Below are 22,450 nucleotides of genomic sequence, written 5' to 3'. Positions count from 1 at the left end.
TCAAGTTTTTAAAGGGTAAATTTCAGATAATTCTTAAGTCAAGGGGCTCATTTAAGCATTAAGGGCCAATGAAATTGCTAGCGAAAGCAAAAACAAAAACAGAAAACAAAAAAAGAAAAAAACAAAGGAAAAAAAGAAGGAAAGAAAGAAAGGGGGAGGAAGGGAAATTAACCAAAATATTGTATTGGTTATTGAAAGGATTATCTCTACCTCCAAATTATAATCTCATTTGTGGTACACATTATGCACGATATATAACATGACCTTCTTGAAAGAAATTTATACTGAAAGTATGAACTGTTTACAAGTGAATTGCTGAGAGATAAAATTCTTTATTCTCACAACAATTCATTATTGCATATAATGGATCACCTTTTTAATATCCTACCTCAGAGATATAAATGTCCTGATAAATAAAATGAATTGCTTAAGATACTGGACCATTATTTCTCAGAGCTACAGTTTAAAATTACAAAGCCATCTTTTTCATTCTCACCTCTCAACAAATTGTGTCCTTTAATGAAAGCAACATTTTTCTATCTTTCTTTTTTTGGGGGAGGGTAACTGAATTTCCTTAAAATGCCTGTATTGAGTTGTCACCAAACTACAATGAATATGTTTTATTGGTTGATATATATGCCTCAGTGACTAATAAAATAAAATTACATTGAACTTGAAGTGGAATCTATTAAACAAACTTTTTCTGTGCCATAATATGTTCTTCTTGTCCTCAAAATTGAAAATATTTATGTAGGTTGTCAGATTTTTCCCAGGGAGTAATTTGGATAATTCAGTTATGATTTAGTGCCAGAAAGCATCATTTGCAAAACATGCCCTTGAGTCCTTAAGGGGTTAATAAAGCTTTCTACAGTATACTATATACTTCCCAAGAGTATCCTACATACCTGGAGGATCTGGTGAGCTCTGTAATAATATTTAAGCTTAAATGACACCCATATGCTAACAGATTTTTTTTTTTTATTACAATGTGAAATGGCTTGGTATCACTTAGGAAAGTATGTCTATTCTTGAGGAATTCACTAAGCAGCAGCTGACTTCTCCATAAAGTCTGCCTCCCAAAGTGGCATATTTAGGCTCCATTCTCCATTGAAAAATATTAACTGTGAAATTTCATGTGTAAGCAGTAAATTATCAGGACTACACAGTGGACCAATTTTAGAAATAGCTAATCAAAGCCAATAAATTTGCCATTTGGGTATGAGTATGTGGTAGTGAGATCTAATAAGGGCTGTTGATAGACATTCACTGTCCCAATTTTCTGCTTCATCAGAGCGTGTAACTGAAGTGAAGACTGACATCTTCGTCACCAGTTTCGGACCTGTTTCAGACCATGATATGGTAAGTGACACTGCATTTTTGGTCTTCTTGGTGTATTTTCTAAATTTAACTTTTGAAAGGAAAATACAGACCAAGTATTTAGAAAGCAACTTGAAACAGGTTGGCTATATCTTTGTGTCTTTCTGTGTGCATAATATGTAATATATCCTAATATATAATATTTATATAATAGAAAATACCCACTTACTTTCCAGACCAAACCTATTTATGGAATCAATGACTGCAGTCTTCTTTTTTTCCATTCCTGAAATGATTGCTTTGCCTTGGTTTATGTTTTGTAAGCCAAATAGTATGATCTGCCTTACATTTTATTTAGGAGGGCATGTTGATTCACGGATGCTAGGTCTCTAGATAGACAGCACTCTTATAGAATAGCCATGAACATCATGATTTCTGAATTATTCTTGGCTAAAAGGGGACATGAGTATAAAAGCTGAGTGAATACTTGACCAGAATTAGAGAAATAGTTAAAATAAAACACACTGGTGGGAAATGTTCACTGCAAAAGAAATTCATTAAATTATTACCAAGAATGAAAATAAAATTAATACATACCTGTTCTCTCTTTTCCCAACCCAATAAGTTAGCATGAATTTCTATTCTATCTGATGGGAATTGGTAAAAGAGTAGAGCTCTGAAAATATTATATAATATTTGTGAACTCATAATAGCCAAGCTCCTATATAATCAAAAAAATTATAAACAGGCCATGAAGATACAGCATTATGAAATATTTCAAAAATATATTTATTGAATATTATTTGTGAAATGCCTTTTTGTTGACACCATCTTTACATAAAAGTCCTCTGACTTAATAATAGTTCAAGTGATTGAGAATAAAAGTTACAGAAAATATCAGTTTAGACGAGCATTTCTCAAAGTATGGAAATTCACAAGTGTACCCTCTTTGGCAGAGTAAAAGCTCTGTAAGGAAACATTTTTAACTACATTTAATCTAGTGTTTTCCACTCATATTTGTCCAAACCCTTCTATGCAATACCTGTTGACATTCTGTAGAGCTAGTACTCTGTGAGTCAAACACTGGGAAATGCTGGCTCAGGATAATTAGATATTTTAGGTCTTAACATAGGTTATGTACCAACTATGCAAATTAGAGTCAGCAGAGCATAAGAGAGTAGTAGGTAAGAATACAGATTCTGAACCAGAATGCTGCCTGAGTTTATAATCCCAGCTTCTGCATTTATAAGGGTGTATTGTTGGGGAAGTTCCTTAATATCTCTTTGCCTCAGTTTCTTCATGTGTAGGATGGGAGTGATGATAATAGCTCATGGGGTTATCACAAGTATTAAATGAATTCATACACGAAAAGCACTTAAAAGTTCTTAGCATATAGGAAGCGTGCAATGAATGTCAGCCATTATCACTCTGCAAGAAATAGAGATATAAGAATTAGCCATAATTGTGGATTTATTCCTTTGCAACGTATTACAGTGGTTGGTCTGTAGACCACTTTCTTGAAATATTGTGTTATACACTATTTTTTGCTAAACTGATCACTCTGGGGAACTCTTGTGATTCTCCCATGTTGGAACTCCATCTTAGAGCACTATTCTCTCATGCTACTTTCCTAATTAAGAACATTTAAGAGATCCCAGTCAAGTTTAAGGTCAAATTTAAACTCCTCTGCCTGTATTCCATGGAGTCCACGGATGTCGTTACCATTCATCCTCACTTGCTCCTAATATTGACTATGTAGTTTGCTTTAGTACTACTTTCTGTGAGGCCGTACCACTTGGGGTAAGCCAAACTTGTCTAGGATCCAGGCTGGCTGAATTCATATCTCACCACTACCAATAGTATGACCTTGGGCAAATCACTTAAGTGGGTAAGCCTCAAAGTCTCTAAAATAGGTATATTATTGTACTTACCTCTCCTTGTAAGATAGTTAGGAATTTTAAATGAGCTATGTAAATAAAGTGTTTATAGATAATGCTCAATAAATAATGGTTATTACTATTTTTGCCTCAGAACTGCTTACCATGGTGTGTACCCTTTGTGGAAAATTCCCTCTAATTCCTACCCATCTAAATCCTACATTTCCACAAAGGCCCAAATCAAGACCCAAAAGCTTAATGAGAACCTTTTTTTAAATTAATCTGATAACAGATTAAGTTTCCCTTTCTATATTCTAGTCACATTTATTGACTGTAAAATAACAACTCAACTTTGGCCTCATTTATAACAGTGCTTTGTAAAGTTATCTCTCTTATATAAATGTCTTATTTTCCTAAAGTAATGCCAAAAAATGTAAAGACACATTTGTTTCACATCTCTCACAGTACCAGAGCATTGCTGGCTTACAGTAAGTGTTCAATTACTACTTATTTAGTGATAGGTTTAGGAGTCTATATTGTCTTTAAAAACATAAAATCTTATGGGACTCAATAAATAATACCCTCTTTCCTGAGTTCTGAACCTTTTGAGAAATAAGATAATAGCATAAGGGATTTGGAAAGTGAGAATATCATCTTTATTACTAAGAATTATGGTCCTGCAGAAGGTGGTTTATATCTGTAGGCAAGTGAGTTTCCAGAGAGTAAACACAAGAATCAGTCAGATTAACCCACCCAGTCACCTGGCAAGACTTGGGTCTCCCTCTGTTAGGGCAGAGACTGTCCATATAAAACTTCTAGCATGGAGAAACATCAGAATTTGTGAGTCATGTGGATAGTGCGGCAGAAGAGGCTGAGATAGGCAAGATTGATTTCTCCTTCCAAATTTACCCATCAAATGAAATTATCCTTCCTTCTTCCCCTCCCTAAATAGAGGAGTCTGAGGGAATGGAGAGCATTCAGAGATTTTGCACTGGTGAAGCTCTCTTCTCATAAATGGAATCATCGAGAGGGGATGAAACATTACAAACATTACACACTGACAATTATATTATTCCTCTTCCTCATTATCATTATTATCATTATCATCATCATATTTAAAAATGAATATTCTCTATCACTGGCATCTTTCATAATGCCTCACAAAAGCTAAATGCTCAATAGGAGTTGTTATGGGACAGTGCTCAAATAAAGGCATGTTTTCTTTTGAAAATATTTGGCATACCTTTGAGTTATTGGTTTAGATTGTCATTTAAGGAAACATTGATTTTTTTTTTTTGTCTTGGACTAAAGGTATATGTTAGGATTTTTGATACACCATTAACCCTATGATTATCGTGAATTACTTTTCATAAATGGCCTTTGGTCAAATATCAGATAGGAAGAAGAAAGAGAGTGTCTAAGCAAGTTATACCCCCTGTTGCCTAAAATCCTGAATGAGATAATGTTTGAATTGTTTTGTCAGAGGACCAAATTAGCCAGGTCTACAACTGATATGCTAAGTGGCTAGTGGAAATTATACCTGGCCAATTCGTTTCAGATTACTCACTTAAACCACATTATGTGTGAATTACACATAAAGAGCAGTATGATTTAGAGTCTATCAAAATTAGAAGGTCAATGACAAAGCTATTTTTCAAGACAAGAAAAGTTTTGTAGTTTTTAAAGTGAGAGCTAATAAAATACCTAATAAGGCTAACCATAGTAACAGAATTCAACAGTATTGAATGCTTATAATATGTCAGGCACCATGCTAATAGGTTTATAGATCATGTTGCATCTAGTACTCATACCATGATTTTACCTAGGCATTATTATTATCTGCATTTTCCAGAGGAGGAAAGTGACCTAGCTAGGTAGCAACTTGAACTCAGGCTGTGGGCCCCTAGAGGTTCCACAGCTCCCAAGGCATCTGACTTCATCTGGAATAGAAAACAAAATTAGGACAACTCCTTAACTTTATTTTAAAAACCATTAATTGGCAATCAAACAGCACATTCCCAGGGCACTAGGTTCTGACAGAAATATCCAGGCAGCACAATCACAGAGCCCTGTTTTCCATGGTGCTTAAAATGTATGAAGTCAAAGCACACACAGATGGCAATAGGTGGTGCAAGTGGGAACACTTCAATACAATATTTATTTAGGGACATAACGGATGTTTTGTCCCAGTCTTCAGAGTAAGACCCACATTCTCCTGCGACCTCCTCTATTGAACAGGGTAACGTGGAGAGACTTTTCACATGAAGGATGGGGGCTGGAATACTGAACCTTGCACAGTGTCCTTGCCCGAGCTTCCTGCTTGTTCACACAGTCTTCTGTAGAGTCTTTTCCTTTGCCTTCTGATTTTATTTTGCCTGGCTGTGACCACCTCACCTTCCTGAGGTTTCCTGTCCTGCTACCGCTCCAAACAAAGAACACTTTTCTCATTCCCAGCTACATCGGAATGTAATATGAATTTGTGTTGATTAAAAAAAAAAAAAGAAAGAAAGAAAAGAAATGGGGAGACAAATAACTTCGAATGTTTACTGAGAACCCCCTGTGTTTCAGACATTCTCACAAGCTGTTCACTTGCATCGTTAACTCACTTCTCACAATAGGCAAGTGAAATCAGTACTACATGAGCCCCACTTTATAGATCGGAAACTGGAGTTTTTTAGAAAGGTAAGAAAATGACCTAAAGTCATACATTTGGCAGACAGACGATTCAGCTCTAGTTAACAGGTTTAGAACTTATATCCATAACCATTACACTGTGGCTCTGCTCTCCTCCCTCTTATTCCAGCTTCCTGAAGAAGGAGTTCTGGCCCATCCTGGTCTAGTGAACTATGACCCCAAAGGTGAGGTCATGCTGAGAGCCTCCTGCTGCCACCATGGCAGTGTTACAGGGGCAGTTCTCAGAAAATGGGAGACCAAATATTTACACTCTTTGTTAGACAGGATCTGATCATTATCAAGTGTTTTTATTTCAGTTTTCATTTCCACTTCTAGCTGAAGGGAACATGGAAACAAAAGCTTATCCAGTTACTTGTGCAGGGGGTGTGTGCATGCTTGTGTGGCCAGTATCATATTTGAAGGGAGAATATCGTAAATGAATTTGGTGATTTCAATGTCTGCCATTATCACAGGCAAGTAAAGCTGGTTGTAAACATGACAAATACGTGAACATGAGGAATTTGGCAAGTTTTGACATAATTTTTGGAATCATTGACTTTGGGATGTATCTTATCAAAGATTTGATAGTATATTTTAAGGTTTTTTAAATATTTAACATTTATTTCATTTTCAAAATCTTGGAGCAAGCAAACAAATGAACAAAATAAAAATTTTCGATTCATAGGAATATGGACAGTTGGGCACCTTGATTTACAAGTGACTGTTCCCTCTACTGTTTGACAGGCTGAAGTAGTTCAGTTGGACAGAAAATAGAGCTTATGTGGCTGATTCCTGAGTAATAGAATGTCCTGATTATCATATCCCTATCTCATAAAACTGTTGTCCGGAGAAGAGAACATATGCAGCTCAGGGTAAATCCATCCATTTGCTTCCCTGGCAAGCACTGCTACTCTGTATCACTTCCCAGTGTAGTCCATAGTCTCCCTCCCCATCTCGCTCCTCATGGAAAATACCACTGTATGCCATCCTACTCCATGAGTCTTCCTTGCAGCATCTAAGTTTAAACAGTTTCTCCCTCTGCTAAATTTAAAGATGCTTAACAAATGTTTCCTGGTGAGTAAATTCCTATGTCTTGTATCTCAGTGCCTTTTCATCTCACACTTCCAGACACAGAAAAACCTAAGCAACAAACAAGGTCGTTTCTCTCGCCCATAAACATAAACTGGCATCATGTTACACTTCCTAGTTGCTTCTGTCTCAATCGACATTTAGCACTATGTCTGGTATACTGTAAACTATTCAATAATAATTATTGTTACTGGATCACAAGGGCTCAGCTATACCAAACTTGTGGCAGAAAGATAAACCTTTATTCAATCTTTACCCCATCTTACTTAAAGCCTAAGAAAAAGACAGGTAGTTAAACTCATGCACAAAATGCCTAGACACAGACATTATTTTTTCTGCATGTTCTAAAGATGATAGATTAAAAAAAAAAAAAGCCTTCTAATGCATCAGAGTTTAGGGGATTAAGAAAATGTAGCATGATGTTTTCAAGTTAGTCTTCCTTCCAGTTTGGAGCATGCTAAGATTAATGGAGAATGTGGTAATCTTTATTTCAAACCATTAAGTTCCAAATTTAGTGTCAGTGTAGCAAGTGCTGCAAGGAAGATGGATATTACCCTTTTCAGTTTTAGGAGCTGGTAAGTCACGTTGCTTGTTTTCAGATTAGCAGATGTTTGTCTCTGGGTATTGCCATAAGGAATGCTGTGTTTATTCAAATAAATAGATTCCCTGGCTGTGAATGATGATGAGCTTCACACATTTCTCATGTGTCTTATACACACATATACTCAGATACACACACACACACACCCGCATATTCTGCATTTTTTTTTTTTGGCGAATATCCCAATTAACAGTGAAACAGATTATTTGCATAATCTTCTTTGTTGTGGAAAATTGGAAGTCTATATACAGAATCTGTTTTAAAAAAAATTTGTTTAGCCATAAAAGAGATGGGATTGTCATGCTAGCATTAGAACCATGGATGATTTGAAATTGACTGTGAGGTTTTCAGACTATGGAAGGGCCCCCCCTAAAAAAATACTATGCTCTATCTTTGTAGCTGTTGTTATCTGATTTAAACATTTTCCTGTTTATAGTAAGCTCCAGCATGAGTTTGTTTGTGGTTTTTTTTTTTTTTTAATATGTGTACTGTATTCTATTTTTTCAAGCCCTGGTGTGGTAAAGGTATAGGGCATGATTTTCTTTTCACAGAGCTGAGGAGATAATCATGGAATTTTTCTGACCAAGAAATAGTTCAGGGATATTAAATATTTTAAAAAATTATTCACCTGAAACCAATATGTACAGGCAACCACAAGTTTACTTCTGAAAATGTCACCTAGCTCATACTTTGCTTTTAAAGTTGCAAAAATTATGCATTGTCTGTGAAAGCTATTTGCATGGCAAAACAGTTCAGTGAACTCTTTACCATTTTCCAAAATTACCTAGGAATATACAATAGATGTATTTTTCCGTCAAAGCTGGAAGGATGAAAGATTAAAATTTAAAGGACCCATGACAGTTCTCCGGCTAAATAACCTAATGGCCAGTAAGATCTGGACTCCGGATACCTTTTTTCACAATGGAAAGAAGTCAGTGGCACACAACATGACCATGCCAAACAAACTCCTGAGGATCACAGAGGATGGCACCTTGTTGTACACCATGAGGTAAGGACGACTGGGATTCTATCTGTGATTCTTTCTGTATGTCTTTCTCTTCCATTATATGTGATCATGAAGCTGATGGGTCATGGTGGAGCATCTGGTTTCCTGTTTGCCCTCTTTTTCAACCTTAATAATTATTCCTCTATGAAAAATAAACCAACTGAAGTCTTATGCAAGTATTAAAGCATTAAGTAAAATGATTAGATAAAGTGGGGGGGAGTTTAAAATGTATATAAAGAAACTTATCTCAAGTATCTCTCCAACCTGCTGTAATTCAATATGAGGAACTTCTTCCCCCTACTACTAACTTCATATATTCCTGCATCCCAATAAGGTCTAGATCAGATTTCTAGAAGCTGTCTCAAGGTATGTATCCAAAAATGTTTCTACTTAAAAGAAGTGGAGAAAAAATCCAAAAAAATTAGAACAGATCAAGTATCTTAAAAAACATAAATTCATATGGAAAGATACATTTTCAAAAAGTATATGAATTTATAATGATATCATTAGACAGAATATAAATATTCTTAATTTTGCTTAAATTGTAGAATATATATATGAGGAAAATATTTATTTATTTATTTATTTCTGCTTTATAAACATTTCTCCCATTTTGAGATTATTGGAAAACCTGACGGCTAGATATCTTCATTTATGGTTCAATGAAGGAAACATGAATCAAAAAACATTGTGAATACTTTCAAAGAAAAAAATGTTAAAATATTCCTAATTTGTAAGAAATTAAAAAATTGTCTAGAGCTCATTCTTTTTTTTTTTAAAGATTTTATTTATTTATTCGACAGAGAGAGAGACAGCCAGCGAGAGAGGGAACACAAGCAGGAGGAATGGGAGAGGAAGAAGCAGGCTCATAGCGGAGGAGCCTGATGTGGGGCTCGANGTCTAGAGCTCATTCTTTTTTTTTTTTAAAGATTTTATTTATTTATTCGACAGAGATAGAGACAGCCAGCGAGAGAGGGAACACAAGCAGGAGGAGTGGGAGAGGAAGAAGCAGGCTCATAGCGGAGGAGCCTGATGTGGGGCTCGATCCCATAACGCTGGGATCATGCCATGAGCCGAAGGCAGATGCCTAACCACTGTGCCACCCAGGCGCCCCTAGATCTCATTCTTAAGAGAAGCAGTTATTTCATACCCAAGTGACTTGTCTGAAGACAGTACTTGGTAATTCAGACTAANTAACCACTGTGCCACCCAGGCGCCCCTAGAGCGCATTCTTAAGAGAAGCAGTTATTTCATACCCAAGTGACTTGTCTGAAGACAGTACTTGGTAATTCAGACTAAGTTTTCCTTTGGCACAAAAAGGTGATGGAGGCAAAATCCTAGACTTAGTGGATTTTGTTCAGTGTGGGAATAGAGTGATACTTTGCTTTTGAAGAAAGCTGCCAGAATTTCTACCTTTCTATACAAAAATATCCAAATGAGAAAGAAAGAAAAAAAAATGCTTCAAGAGCCACTTTAGATGTGGGACTCAACTAATAAACATGTAATAGAATTAAAGAATGACAAATCTCAAAAAAAAAAAAAAAGAGAGAGAGAAAATAAAGGATCAGTGGACAGACATGTTGAGACCTTTCCAGATCATCCCAGTAGGATCTATTTATAATTGAAACCTTGAAATATCCTCCCCTTATAAAACACCCTACACTTGTTTTTGAGCCTAAGTTCAGTATTTATTCCTCCCAGCTGGCAGTTTTCTGGGGCAGGATTTGCATCTACTGAAAAGTTGAACGATTCATACTTTCTGATGTGTGCAGTTTTCGTCAATAACTAGCCTGCTATTGCCCATCTCCTAAACTTAGCACCACCTTTGCTAATATGTCATCACTTTCCTTAATATTTTGATTTTAAAGTACAAATTTGATCATTAATTTACAGACTTCATATTTGCTTTAATAAGTATTGTAATCACTTAATGAGTCTATTGGCTATAAAGCCATCCCTACCACATTTCTTGAGCTACTTAATAATATGGGTAAATATATTTTATAAAAACCATGTGAGGAATTTGGTATAAATTCCTTCATAATTCCACCAAACAAAATCAAATATATTTCAGTGAATTATTTTCTTTACCTTTTTCAAATAGAACTGAAGATAGGAACTAAAGAGAAGCCCAGCAGAGTCCTGGCTTCCATTAGGAAGTAAATTTGTATAAAATGAAATGGTTGGAATATAGTGAGATCACCCACAAACTCTCCTTCACCTATTCCTTTGCTGTTTTATGCCATTTGATGCTGTTTTAGGGAAGGAGATGAGGAGAGCTGCCCTGAAGAGAGGAGACATCCTCTTCTCTTCCTAGCTATCCATGTCGTCTTCTCCACCAAGCCTTTATCCAAGTATTTATTTGCTTACATCTAGTTTTAGTCTCAAAAGATTTTCTGGGTCTAGGTGAATTAGGTAATGATGCTTGTCTTGGGAAACATTACAAATGCTTGCCCATCATACAAATTCTGGTATCACCTGTTTTCTCAAAACAAACAAACGGATAGAATCCAGTCATTGTTGTAAATATTCCTTTTAGATCATTTGGTTAACAGCTTGGTATCATGCTGCTGTTTGTGCCTGCCTCTCTTGCTTTTCTTAATATATTTGCTATAGTTAATAACATCCTAGTCACATTTATTGGTAAGTGTCTAATCTATAGGGCTCTTGTTTATACCCTCTGTTTTCCTTACTTGATAAGGCTGACGGTGAGAGCTGAGTGTCCAATGCATTTGGAGGATTTCCCTATGGATGCACATGCCTGCCCACTAAAATTTGGAAGCTGTGAGTAAATTTTTAATTTTAATTTTTCTTTATTCTTATGAGGGACATAAGTCTGTAATTTTTTAAAAGATTTTATTTATTCATTTATTTCTTTGAGAGAGAAGGAGAGAACGCGCAAGGGGAGGAACAGAGGGAGAGGGGACAAGCAGATTCCATGCTGAGTGCAGAACCTGATGCAGGGCTTGATCTCCTGACTCTGAGGTCATGACCTGAGCCAAAATCAAGAGTCAGATGCTTAAGTGACTGAGCCACCCAGGGGCCCCTGAGAGACCAAAGTCTTTACGCAAGAAACCTCCAATTAGTAAAGTCTGTTAGGGGAGAGATAAAAAGCATGAAGTTTAGCAATTTGCTGCAAATACTTTCTAGGGGCGCCTGGATGGCTCCGTCGGTTAACATTAAGCGTCTGCCTTCAGCTCAGATCATGACTTCCAAGTCCTAGGATCAAGCCTGCATCAGGATTCCTGCTCAGTCTATTTCTCCCTCTCCCCCTTGCCCCTTCCCCTCCCCCACTTTCCCCTCCTTGTGCTCTCTCCTTCTCTCTGTCAAATAAATAAATAATTTTTTTGAAAAATACTTTCTATAAGTAATAATCTTTTATTTCATGTTTTATTGTTATTTCAGGAAGAGATTATTATTAAGAAAGAATGGAGTTAATTAATTAGTGGAAAATTTCTTCTTTTGTTAAAGCTGTATTCGTAGAAAAACAAATGGAGTACAAATGTTTTTACCCCATAGATTATACCTCCCTGCCAATAAATGGAGATCATTGTGCTTATTTTGTATCATTGCTGACATTTGTTTGACCTTAAGAATATTGCAAGTTGTTTATCAGTTGGAAACGTTGGTAGGCGGAAGCAGTGCATGATAATTGTTTCTTAATAATGAAGTATACACCTAAGAAAATATTGCCTGAAGACAATTTATACTAATCATAGTCTTTTGAAAAGTTCTAGATCTGTTTGGATATCCCATGAAATTCATGTGTATATTAATGCTTTTGTAGGTATCCTAGATACCTTTATGATAACTGTCGGGGTTTCTGCTTTTGAAAATATGCAGGCACACGTTAGAGGAGCCAAGAGAACAGTGACCAGCAGAGTCAGGTTCTCTGGTCTTCCTCTACCCTTCTGCTTTTGACTAGTATGCATATATAAAAGGAGTGAGAACAATGTATTCCTGGTTTCCTGCAGGAGAGTTACTTACAAGGACTGAGTCAACTCCTGGACTACCTAACCAGCTTTCTGTTCCCACTAGACAGACAGTCTAAGCAACTATTTTGGTGAAGATATGATTCATAGAAAAAAAAATAGTGGTGGTGTAGGAAGACAGCAAGCAAAGAAAATAGCAAAGGGCCTTCAGGCTCCTAGCAGCACTAGTCATGGAGAGACAAGTTTATTTATAAATCTAATTCTATACTGAAACCCAAGGACAAACTACTTCAAAAATTGTCAGCCAAACAGGCCTTTGATGATAACTCCCTCCTCCCCACTCTTTTCCCAGTTTATTGTATATTCTGTGTTTTGGACTACTATGTTTTCTCCTGATTACTACCTCCATTTTTAACAATATTATGTATTATGTGTTATGTGTATGCCAGGCAGTATATTAAATGTTTGTGTATGTATCAATTCTTCTAATCCACAAAATAATCTTATACTCAGGAAGATCATGCATTATTGTTTGCCTGGGGCAGTACTTATTTATGTCTGATATCCTGGTATAACTACTAATAGTGCCCCCTTTTACCTTCAGAAATACCTTGTTTTGGACAACAAATTACTTATTTAGTATACTAGTCAGGAATGCTTTCAAGCAGTGAGTATTGCTAGCTGAAAAGAAGAGGGGTTTGTATTTTTGTGAGATGAATGATGATAAGTGATTGTTGGTTGATTGTTGGTTAGTCAGCATCTTAACAAGGATGATGTTTTAAGATGCCCTCAGATATCCTTCCTGATCACAAAATGGCTGCTGCAACTCCAGTCATTGCATCTGCTTTCAAAATAAAGAATAGTGGACAAAGAAGAAAGAACCAGTACCTGTATCAAAGAGATAAAAGCTTTCCCTAAAATCCTAGCAGGAATTTAGTCACATCTCATTAATCAAAGATGTGTCTCATTGCCAATACTGCCTGCAAATGAAGTTGGGGAGAAATATTCTTAACTAGGCACATTGTCAGCCTGAGGAAAACAGGAAGTATTTTAGGAAGGAGGAAATGGATAGAGAGTAGAAAACAAATAGCGTGTCACGTAACAAAACTAAAGTTAAATAAAAATCTGCTTTCTACCTCAGAGCTCTTTTCTCTACTTGGGTTACTCTTCCTTTGGTTATTCATGTAACTGGCTTCTTTTATTTTTCACTTCTCAGCAAAAATGTCATCTTCTGGGGCCTTCCCTAATGACCTTATCTAAATTGACATACATCCCCACCCATCTTCTTGATTATAATACAAGTTTAATTTAGACATATTACAGCAATGATTATTTGTTTTATTTATTGGTTGACATTTTTATTGTCTGGAGACTGTAAACTCCCATGAGAGCACAACCTATTTTGTTCAGCATTTCCTAGCACAGGACTTAATATAATGTAGACACTCAGTAAATATTTATTGAATAGATAAAAATTACAATAATCAGATTTTTAATTCCCCTTTAATGTTTAAGTCTCAGATAAGATAGCTTCAGAAAAGGATTTAAGACCTGTGGGGAATTAAACAGAGAAGACTTGGCATTGAAAAGTAAGCATCTGAGCTCAGTGGGAGAGCGCCATGACTAATTACCATTGCCTGCCATTGGCTTGAGAAGAAGCAGTAGTGATTGATTTATTGCATAGTTAGTTCTCTGACCTGGCCTAATTAGCACACTTCTGAAAGGAAGAAACTGAGGCAAAAGTGGGCTAAAAATTGACCCAGTTTTTGAAACAAACATCTTGCCAAAATTTCACAGAAGAAAATAAGCAAGAGATAAACTGGAGGACTTTGTGATAATTTAGTAGAACACTATGTAATAAATGTTTATGAAGCAAAGTCATCCATATGTTGATAACTAAACTCAGAAAAGCAGATGTTTTCCTTACCACTTTCCATTAGACCTTGATTGTCAGTGTTCCATCACACTTTTTGCTTATTGGGGATAGAGCCCTCTTCATAAGGCCAGATAGCCAGCAGATAATGTGCATGATTTAGCTGACATCTTTTAACTGCTTATTGAGGAAAATACAAATAAGGCTTTGATTTCAAAAAAAGAGATTCAGATGGTATTCTGACAATAAGATCTAGGCAAGTGCAAGATCTAGTACGGACTTGATAATTGATGGTTTCCTGACTGCTAATCAAGCACAATGCCTTGTAAATAAGGAGAGAGGGATGAGTAGAAATTTAAATGAATTCTGAATAATAAATAACTTTGGAAATTATTTCATGCACATGCTTCATACAAGTGGAAAGACCAAAGCCCGTAAAAGTGAAGTGGTAATGTCTATTAGCAGATGCTCTTCTGATACCAAGTCTATGCTCCCAGTGTTGTGGTACCACAGAGTTCTTCCATAAGCCCAACCAAAGCTTTTTGTCTTCTTTTTAAATTTTTTCTGAGGTATCCTGCTGATGTATTTGAAATCTGAGCTTAACTTTGACTTAAATAGCTGAAGACTCTTTTTAACCTTATCTTCTTTATGCTGAATAGTTTCAAATGAAAGAAGTAGTCATAGGCCCTACTTTCTAGATACTGAAATGAAGAAGTAAGGTGTATCACCTGTTGTGATGCCTAAGGTATACCTGCCTTCTACATCTTAAAACACCAACTTTATTTTTTTTTTAAGTTTTTATTTAAATTCCATTTAGTTAGTTGAGGCGCCTGGGTGGCTCAGCTGGTTAAGAGCGTCTGCCTTCAGCTCAAGTCATGATCCCGGGGGCCTGGGATCAAGCCCCACATCGGGTTCCCTGCTCAATGGGGAGTCTGCTTTTCCCTTTCCTTCTGCCCCTCCCCCTGCTCATGCTTGAGCTCTTGCTGTCTCTCAGATGAATAAATAAAATCTTTAAAAAAATAAATTCCAGTTAGCATACAATGTAACATTTATTATTTTCAGGTGTGCAATGTAGTTGATCCACACTTCCATAGAACACCTGGTGCCCCTCGCACCAAGTACACTCCTTGCTCCCCATCACCTGTATCACCATGTGGAGCCCCTCTGCATTGGGGAGATTTCCACTGAGAGACATAAACAGTATGTCATCTCCACTTGCACAGTAATGCTGCGTTTATTGTAGATTTATACGCATTGGCGTTTCTAAGAGATTGCAAGTGTGAGACATTGGATTATATGAAGTGAAAAGTGGATGGTAACAAATTTTTTCCTCTAAAACTATATTAGCAGCCCATTAGCAACACATCATGAAGCGCAAAAAGGTAGAGTCCAGGCACTGTTGCTAATGATAGTGCAATATAGTAGAAAGAGTTTTGTTTTGTTTTTTTTGTTATGAAATGACACAGGGTCTAGAATTGGTTTCATCCCAAATTACTTGACCACCAAGTATCCTTGCTTGGATTTTGAGCATATAATATGCAGTTTTTGCCTAGGAAATCCTTATTAATAGCCGTAGGGTAGAATGATGTCATTCTGTGCTCTTACCTCAGTTTTCCCACTAAATAGCTATTTAAATATTTAAGCCCTCAAATAAGCCATTCAGTGTGTCTGTGCTTGAGTTTATCGTCTGTAAAATGAGACAGACTATATGACCTCTAAAGCCCTTCCATATTAACAGTCAATGATTCTGTGTTACCATAAATGTGAGAGGTTTTCTTAGGTAAGACCCTTCCATTAAAAAAAGAAAAAATTATCATGATCGGAAAAGTATTTTACTGAACATACATACCTACAAATTGTAAGCACTCTGGTTCTTCTCAGCTAGTGCTCTGCAGTTCTTTGAGGGATTTTTAAAAATAAATTATGTTTTAGATGCTAACAAATGCAGTCCTCCTCCTTAACAAATGCAATGCCAAAACGATTCAAAATTTTAAGTTAATGAGATGTGTTAAATCAATGGTAGGGATTATTTCAGAATGTATATGTATAGCAAATATTCATGTTGTACACTTTAAGTATCTTATAATTTTATTTGTCAGTTTTACCTTAATAAAGCTGTAAATAAATACATATATACAGAAGTCAATGAGGACAGCCAAAATTAAAAAAGAAAAATCAGTGAGAATAAATTCCAAAACCACTCGTTTATCAATCTTACACGTTTATGAAAGAAGCAATGACCACTAATTAACTCCTAGTATATTCTCTCAAATTTCTGAAAAAATTTGATTAAAAAAAATACCTGATTGTAAATTGGTCCAGAAATGATGCTGGAGCAAACCAGACACCCACGTAAAATCAGGAGGATACTGACTACACTTTTCTGCAAAACTCATCCCAGAGACAAGAAGCAGCTTTGGTTCAGAGAATGAGGGCCATGGCTCTCATCTTTCTTACAGCACCTTCACATGTGTGTAAAAATGCCACCATCACTTCACATCTCATACTATTGTAGCTTGGAGTATTACAGATTTGAACAAAACACTCAAATTTGGTTACCTTAGAGTGGGCATTGGGTGAAGCAGGGCGTTACAACTTTTACGGGCTCTAGACACTTGCATTTGTGAACAATTCCTCAAAAAATATATTAAAACTATATTTTATTGAATATAATCCAAGTGGGGTTATATTCACTTTTTTCTGATTTTAAAAGAAAACATTGGCCACCTAGAGGTATTGTAGACCCTGGACCTTTTGTCTGCTGTGTCTAATGTCGAAGTTGGCCAAGACGTAAAGCTTTCACAGTAAAACCAGCTTTTGCTATCATATCTGCCTCTTAAACACCCTGGAAACTCTTCACTTTTGCTATTGTGCTATTCCTTTAATTTTTAATATCAATCTACATCTAAACAGAGGAAAGTATACACTATCATTCCACCCCATGTGTAGTGGGTGTTCTGTGACTGGAAACCAGAAAAGCTATGGAATCCTTTCTTCGTCTCCTTCTCACTCATTCTATACACCTCTTCCCCCAGCCTTCCTGAATTATGGATCAGGATTATGACCTCACCTCTCATGTAAAAGGATAGGCATGGCAAATGAAAATGATGGAGAAATGTAATGAGCCAAATGGTGTAACTCATCATCTCATCGTCATGAGAGTAAACATCCATTAAAAGGAGAATTAATTTAAAAGGAAGTAAAGCCAGACTCTTTTAAAAATGGATGCTTGGTAAAATTTCCAGTGTTACATTTCAATTTATCATGACCTTCCCCCGGCCTGACATAATCTGGACCCAGGCTCCTGCTTCTAACATTATTTCATCTCTCATGTATTCAGCTTTAGTCACATTGGTATTCCTGTTCTTCCTCAAACATATCAAGCTTTTACCTGGCCTGGATGAAATAAACCTTTGTTCACCTACCCAGCAAACTCTGTCCCAAGACATACTCTACTCTCATTTCTGTCATGCATATAACTGTCATTTCCTCAAGGACCCTCTGTGCATCCTTTACCTAAAATAGGCCCATGTCCTTCATTCTCTACCCCCTTAACCTATTGTGTATGGCTTTTTTGCATTTAACACTGCTTGAAATATGTTTATTAGCTTGTCTCTTTTTGTCCCCATTACTGCCGTGCATGTTCCACAACATCAGGGAAACTTGGTTGTTATGGATTTTTTCAGCAAGTTACTTTTTCTTTTGTAGGTGCTTAATAACCATTTGTTGTAAGAGCGAACAGATGACTGAACAAATCAGGGAAATGTGTCTTAGTTTTCCTAAACTAAGGGATATGGGCTCTTCTTTCCTGGCCTGCCCTCTAGTACCATGCAATTGAAAATATGAAATTGATAGGACTCACCAGCTAATGAGTAGACTTGAAGTAGCATGACATAGAACATTTTCCTTCCTTCCCCTTCAGACGCCTATACCAGAGCAGAAGTCGTTTATGAGTGGACCAGAGAGCCAGCACGCTCAGTGGTTGTAGCAGAAGATGGGTCGCGCCTAAACCAGTATGATCTTCTTGGGCAAACAGTAGACTCTGGAATTGTTCAGTCTAGTACAGGTAAGTGCCAGTTGATTATTCCAGATATGTCAGAAGAAATCTAAGCAGTTTCTGTGAGAATGTGAGAATTCGGTTAGTTCTTCAATAACACAAGTAGAGAGAGAGAAAATTTCAGTAACCTGAGACCAATTAAGCTAGGAACTAGTGTAAACTCTATAGATTTGTGTCCTTGGATTCCTCATTTAATGTCTTTTGGCCTCTGTTTCTTTGTTTACAAAATAAGGTACTAGTTCTATGTGACCAAGGTAGCAGAGTATTCAGAAAAGTGAACTTTTGGGGAAGAATGTATGGATTAAATTCTTACTCTTCCACCTTGCCTGTTCATTGTGGCCACCTCACAGGGTTGTTGGAAGGCATGAATTAACTCCATGAAGAGTACTTATGATAGTTTCTGGCACATAAAAAAAAACTCTCAATAAATGTTAGTTCGTATCATCTAGGCCTGATTTATTATAATGACTCAATGAATCTTGGTGACTTTGTAGCAGTGATCATTATATATAAGATACCAAAAGAGCAGCTGGACCCAAAATTTTAAACTTTTGAAGTTGTTTCAAGAAATAAGGGTGTAGTTATGCAAATATCCATTTTGTGACTAAATGAAATGTGATCGTTGGTCTGGAAAATTATAAAAATATGGATTTTAACCCTCCCTCAATCCCAATAATTTTAGATTTTTTTTTTAACAAGAACCAGCAGTTTTTATAGCTGTCTTTAAAATTTCTTTTAAAGATTTTTATTTATTTATTTGACAGAGATAGAGACAGCCAGCAAGAGGGGGGACACAAGCAGGGGAGTGGGAGAGGAAGAAGCAGGCTCATAGCAGAGGAGCCTGATGTGGGGCTCGATCCCATAACACCGGGATCACGCCCTGAGCTGAAGGCAGACGCTTAACCGCTGTGCCACCCAGGCGCCCCTGTCTTTAAATTTTTAAATTAGTTCATTCACTTTGGTCATTTCTAAGAAAAATACAATTTGGTAGTAAATAAGGGCAGAAGTGGTATTTTTGTCAGAAAAATTTGTTCCTTAGATTTCAGACTTTATATTAGGGCCTTGATAATTCTAAGAAGTTCAAGTAATAGGTCTGTATATCTTATTCTGGTTATTGGAAAATCCCTGCTTAATGGGATCTGTGTTTTTCTTATTTTGTCTCAACCATGGCTACTCTGGAAGCCCAAATATTTATGTTTCTTGTTTTGAAAAATGAAGAAGATTGTTCCTCAGTTTTGCCCACATTAAAAATGCGTGTGGCATAGTGGAAAGGTTTTAGGCTTTGTAGTGAGAAAGATACGCACTCAAGTCCTGGTCTTGCCACATAGAAATCTTGTGACTTTGGGGGGCTCCTGGGTGGCACAGCGGTTAGGCGTCTGCCTTCGGCTCAGGGCGTGATCCCGGCGTTATGGGATCGAGCCCCACATCAGGCTCATCTGCTGTGAGCCTGCTTCTTCCTCTCCCACTCCCCCTGCTTGTGTTCCCTCTCTCGCTGTCTGTCTTTCTCTCTGTCGAATAAATAAATAAAATCTTAAAAAAAAAAAAAAAGAACCTTGCGACTTTGGGAAAGTCATTTATCTCTTCTAAAAAGTGGGGATTTTATACTTTTTCATTAAAGATGAGATAATATAGAACACTAAGCAGAACATTACATATGGTAAGTGCTCAAAATGGTATGTAGTCTTTGTTGCTATAGTCCTGAAGATCCCAGAACATAGAAGATACTGAAAATTTCTCTCCCTCATAAGTTATGTGGGAAAACATAAGAAAATGAGCAGTGTTCACTTTTTAAAAATCAAATGCTGTTGTAAGTTGGATATTGTGGTAGGCACTGGAGAGTCAGTGATAGACAAGGAGAAGAGCTTGCTGTCATGGAATCTGAAGCCTAAGGGAAGACAAACACATAAACTATAATTATCAAAATGGGTGGTAAATGCTGTGGTTAACATTTTTGTGAGGGCAAGGACCGTATCTGTCTTCTGTACCCCTATTATTTACTATAGTAGCTGAAACAGAAGAGGCACTAAGTAAATATTGTGAATTAATGAGTAAAACAATAAATGTATCCAGCCTAGGATAATCAAGGAGGAATTGCTGCAGTTGACTTTCATGTTGTTAAGCTGTATTTGTTGGGAACCAAATAATCACCGTTTTAGGCCCAGAACACTGAAAATAATAAACAGAAATTTCCTTCAAGAAATTCTCCATTATCATTAGAATGAAGGCTGAGGGATGTGAAATCAATGATAACTCAAACCCAGTGGCATGCATTCAATAGTAGAAGTGCATACAAGCCAGGAGGATTACTCAGAGAAAGGAGTACCTCCACTCTAGTTCCAGTGCTAGTGACCTTGACATGTCACTGCATCCCTCTTGTGACTAATTTCCATGTTTGCAAAGTGAATGGCTCATTCTGATGAACTTGGAGTCGTCTCTGGCTTCATCAGGATTTAGGCTACATCCATTCAAGTTATTTAGAAATGATACACAGGCATAAATGGACCTAGGGGATGAGAGGCAGTGGCCCAACCCACCATCACCAAACTGGCTGAACCTCATACATTGGGTCTGTTAAAAGTACTCATTCTGCACTAAAGCAGCAATTTACCTGTACAAATAAGAGCTTTTTCTTGTCATTCCCATAATGGATATTGGTGGAGGGGCAAGGGAGGTGAGGAAAATAGTGAGCAAATTCTCAGATGTAGGAGCTCAGTTTAGTGCACATTTTCAACCTCACAATAAAAGACTGAGCTATACTTCCTCTGGGTGTACTTTAGCTCATCAAAAACCCATCCTGATAGATTTCTGTGGGAAAAAACAAAGATCTTTAAGGTCTTCAGTCCCATATTTCACATATCCTTGTGGAGGCCTAAAAACATTAAGATAAATGACATTGAGTGCTTTAGCTCCCTGTTCCTGCCAGAAGACTAGGAATGATAGCAAGAAAGAGCACCACATGGAGCATGATTAGGTAAAGACCATCTTCCTCTACCTTAGAATTCTCTGTGGTGAGAGAAGCAATTCAGATCACCTCTTAAAGTTTTCCTACTTGCCTGAGCCAACTCACATGTGAACACACATTCATACGTCCTACCCGTGATCTCTTCCAAGTCAGATACCTCTAGATGCCTTCAGTGACGTAGGAGGGGGGAATATGAGACTCAATCCAATGCTTGGATTTTTTAATTCAGTGCAAACCCATTAGAGGCCCGATATCTTTCACGGGGTCTGCCGTAAGATTTGGGGGAAGACATTAAGTTGGAGATTTCATTTGAAGTACACACCTACTCACCTGGCAGAGAAAAACTTTTACAGGCACATAGAAGGATGACTCCAGTCAGCTCTCAAATCCAATACAATTCTATGTTATTCACTCATTTGTTCACTAATTCCTTCAACCATTTGATCACTTACTGTGTTTGACAATGTAATTGGGCCTGGGAAAGATAGATGAAGGACACGTAAATCCTGTCTTCAAGAAGCTCATAGTTGATTGACATAAATAGCTAACATGCACTTGGCATTGTTCTAATACAGCAATCCCAGGATATAGGTATTAATGTTTTTATATCCATTTTACAGATGGGACAGAATTGAAGCCAGAGAGATTTAACTCTTTTTCCTAGGTCACACAGCTAGGCAGTGGCAGAGCTGAAATTTGAACCTGGAGGTAGTCTAGCTGCAGAGTGCTCTCAACCACATGACTAGTAACAGGCAACATAGACATGTGTGAAATGCAATAATGTGGTGCAGCATGAATTTAAGAGTGTGGACTGTGGAATTATACTGTGAAGGTTTAAATGCTGGTTTTACTACTTATTAACTGTCTGACCTTTGGCAAGACATTTCTCTGTTCATCTTTCTCTTGTACAATTTGGAGATGATAAAAGGATCTACTTCATGAGTTACTGTGAGATTGAAATAAGAAAAATGCATGTAACCTGCTTAGAGCATCTGACATGTAAAAATTATGTAATAAATATTAGTTATTACTATTAATAATGATGATAGAGTTAGTGCAAGGG

General features: G+C 36.9%; 1 protein-coding gene across 1 annotated transcript in view; it reads left to right on the top strand.

Moving 5' to 3' along the window:
- GABRA1 (gamma-aminobutyric acid type A receptor subunit alpha1) overlaps positions 1 to 22,450 on the top strand; it is a 59,042-nt gene that overhangs the window by 19,140 nt on the left and 17,452 nt on the right. Inside the window, exons 4-7 of the mRNA XM_002912520.4 lie at positions 1,292 to 1,359; positions 8,346 to 8,566; positions 11,265 to 11,347; positions 18,291 to 18,434. Of these exons, the coding sequence (XP_002912566.1) occupies positions 1,292 to 1,359; positions 8,346 to 8,566; positions 11,265 to 11,347; positions 18,291 to 18,434 (516 nt within the window). The remainder of the gene's footprint in view (positions 1 to 1,291; positions 1,360 to 8,345; positions 8,567 to 11,264; positions 11,348 to 18,290; positions 18,435 to 22,450) is intronic.

This window comes from Ailuropoda melanoleuca, chromosome 3, assembly GCF_002007445.2.
Source record: "Ailuropoda melanoleuca isolate Jingjing chromosome 3, ASM200744v2, whole genome shotgun sequence".
Taxonomy (NCBI): domain Eukaryota; kingdom Metazoa; phylum Chordata; class Mammalia; order Carnivora; family Ursidae; genus Ailuropoda; species Ailuropoda melanoleuca.
This window is presented reverse-complemented; position numbering and strand designations above follow the sequence as displayed.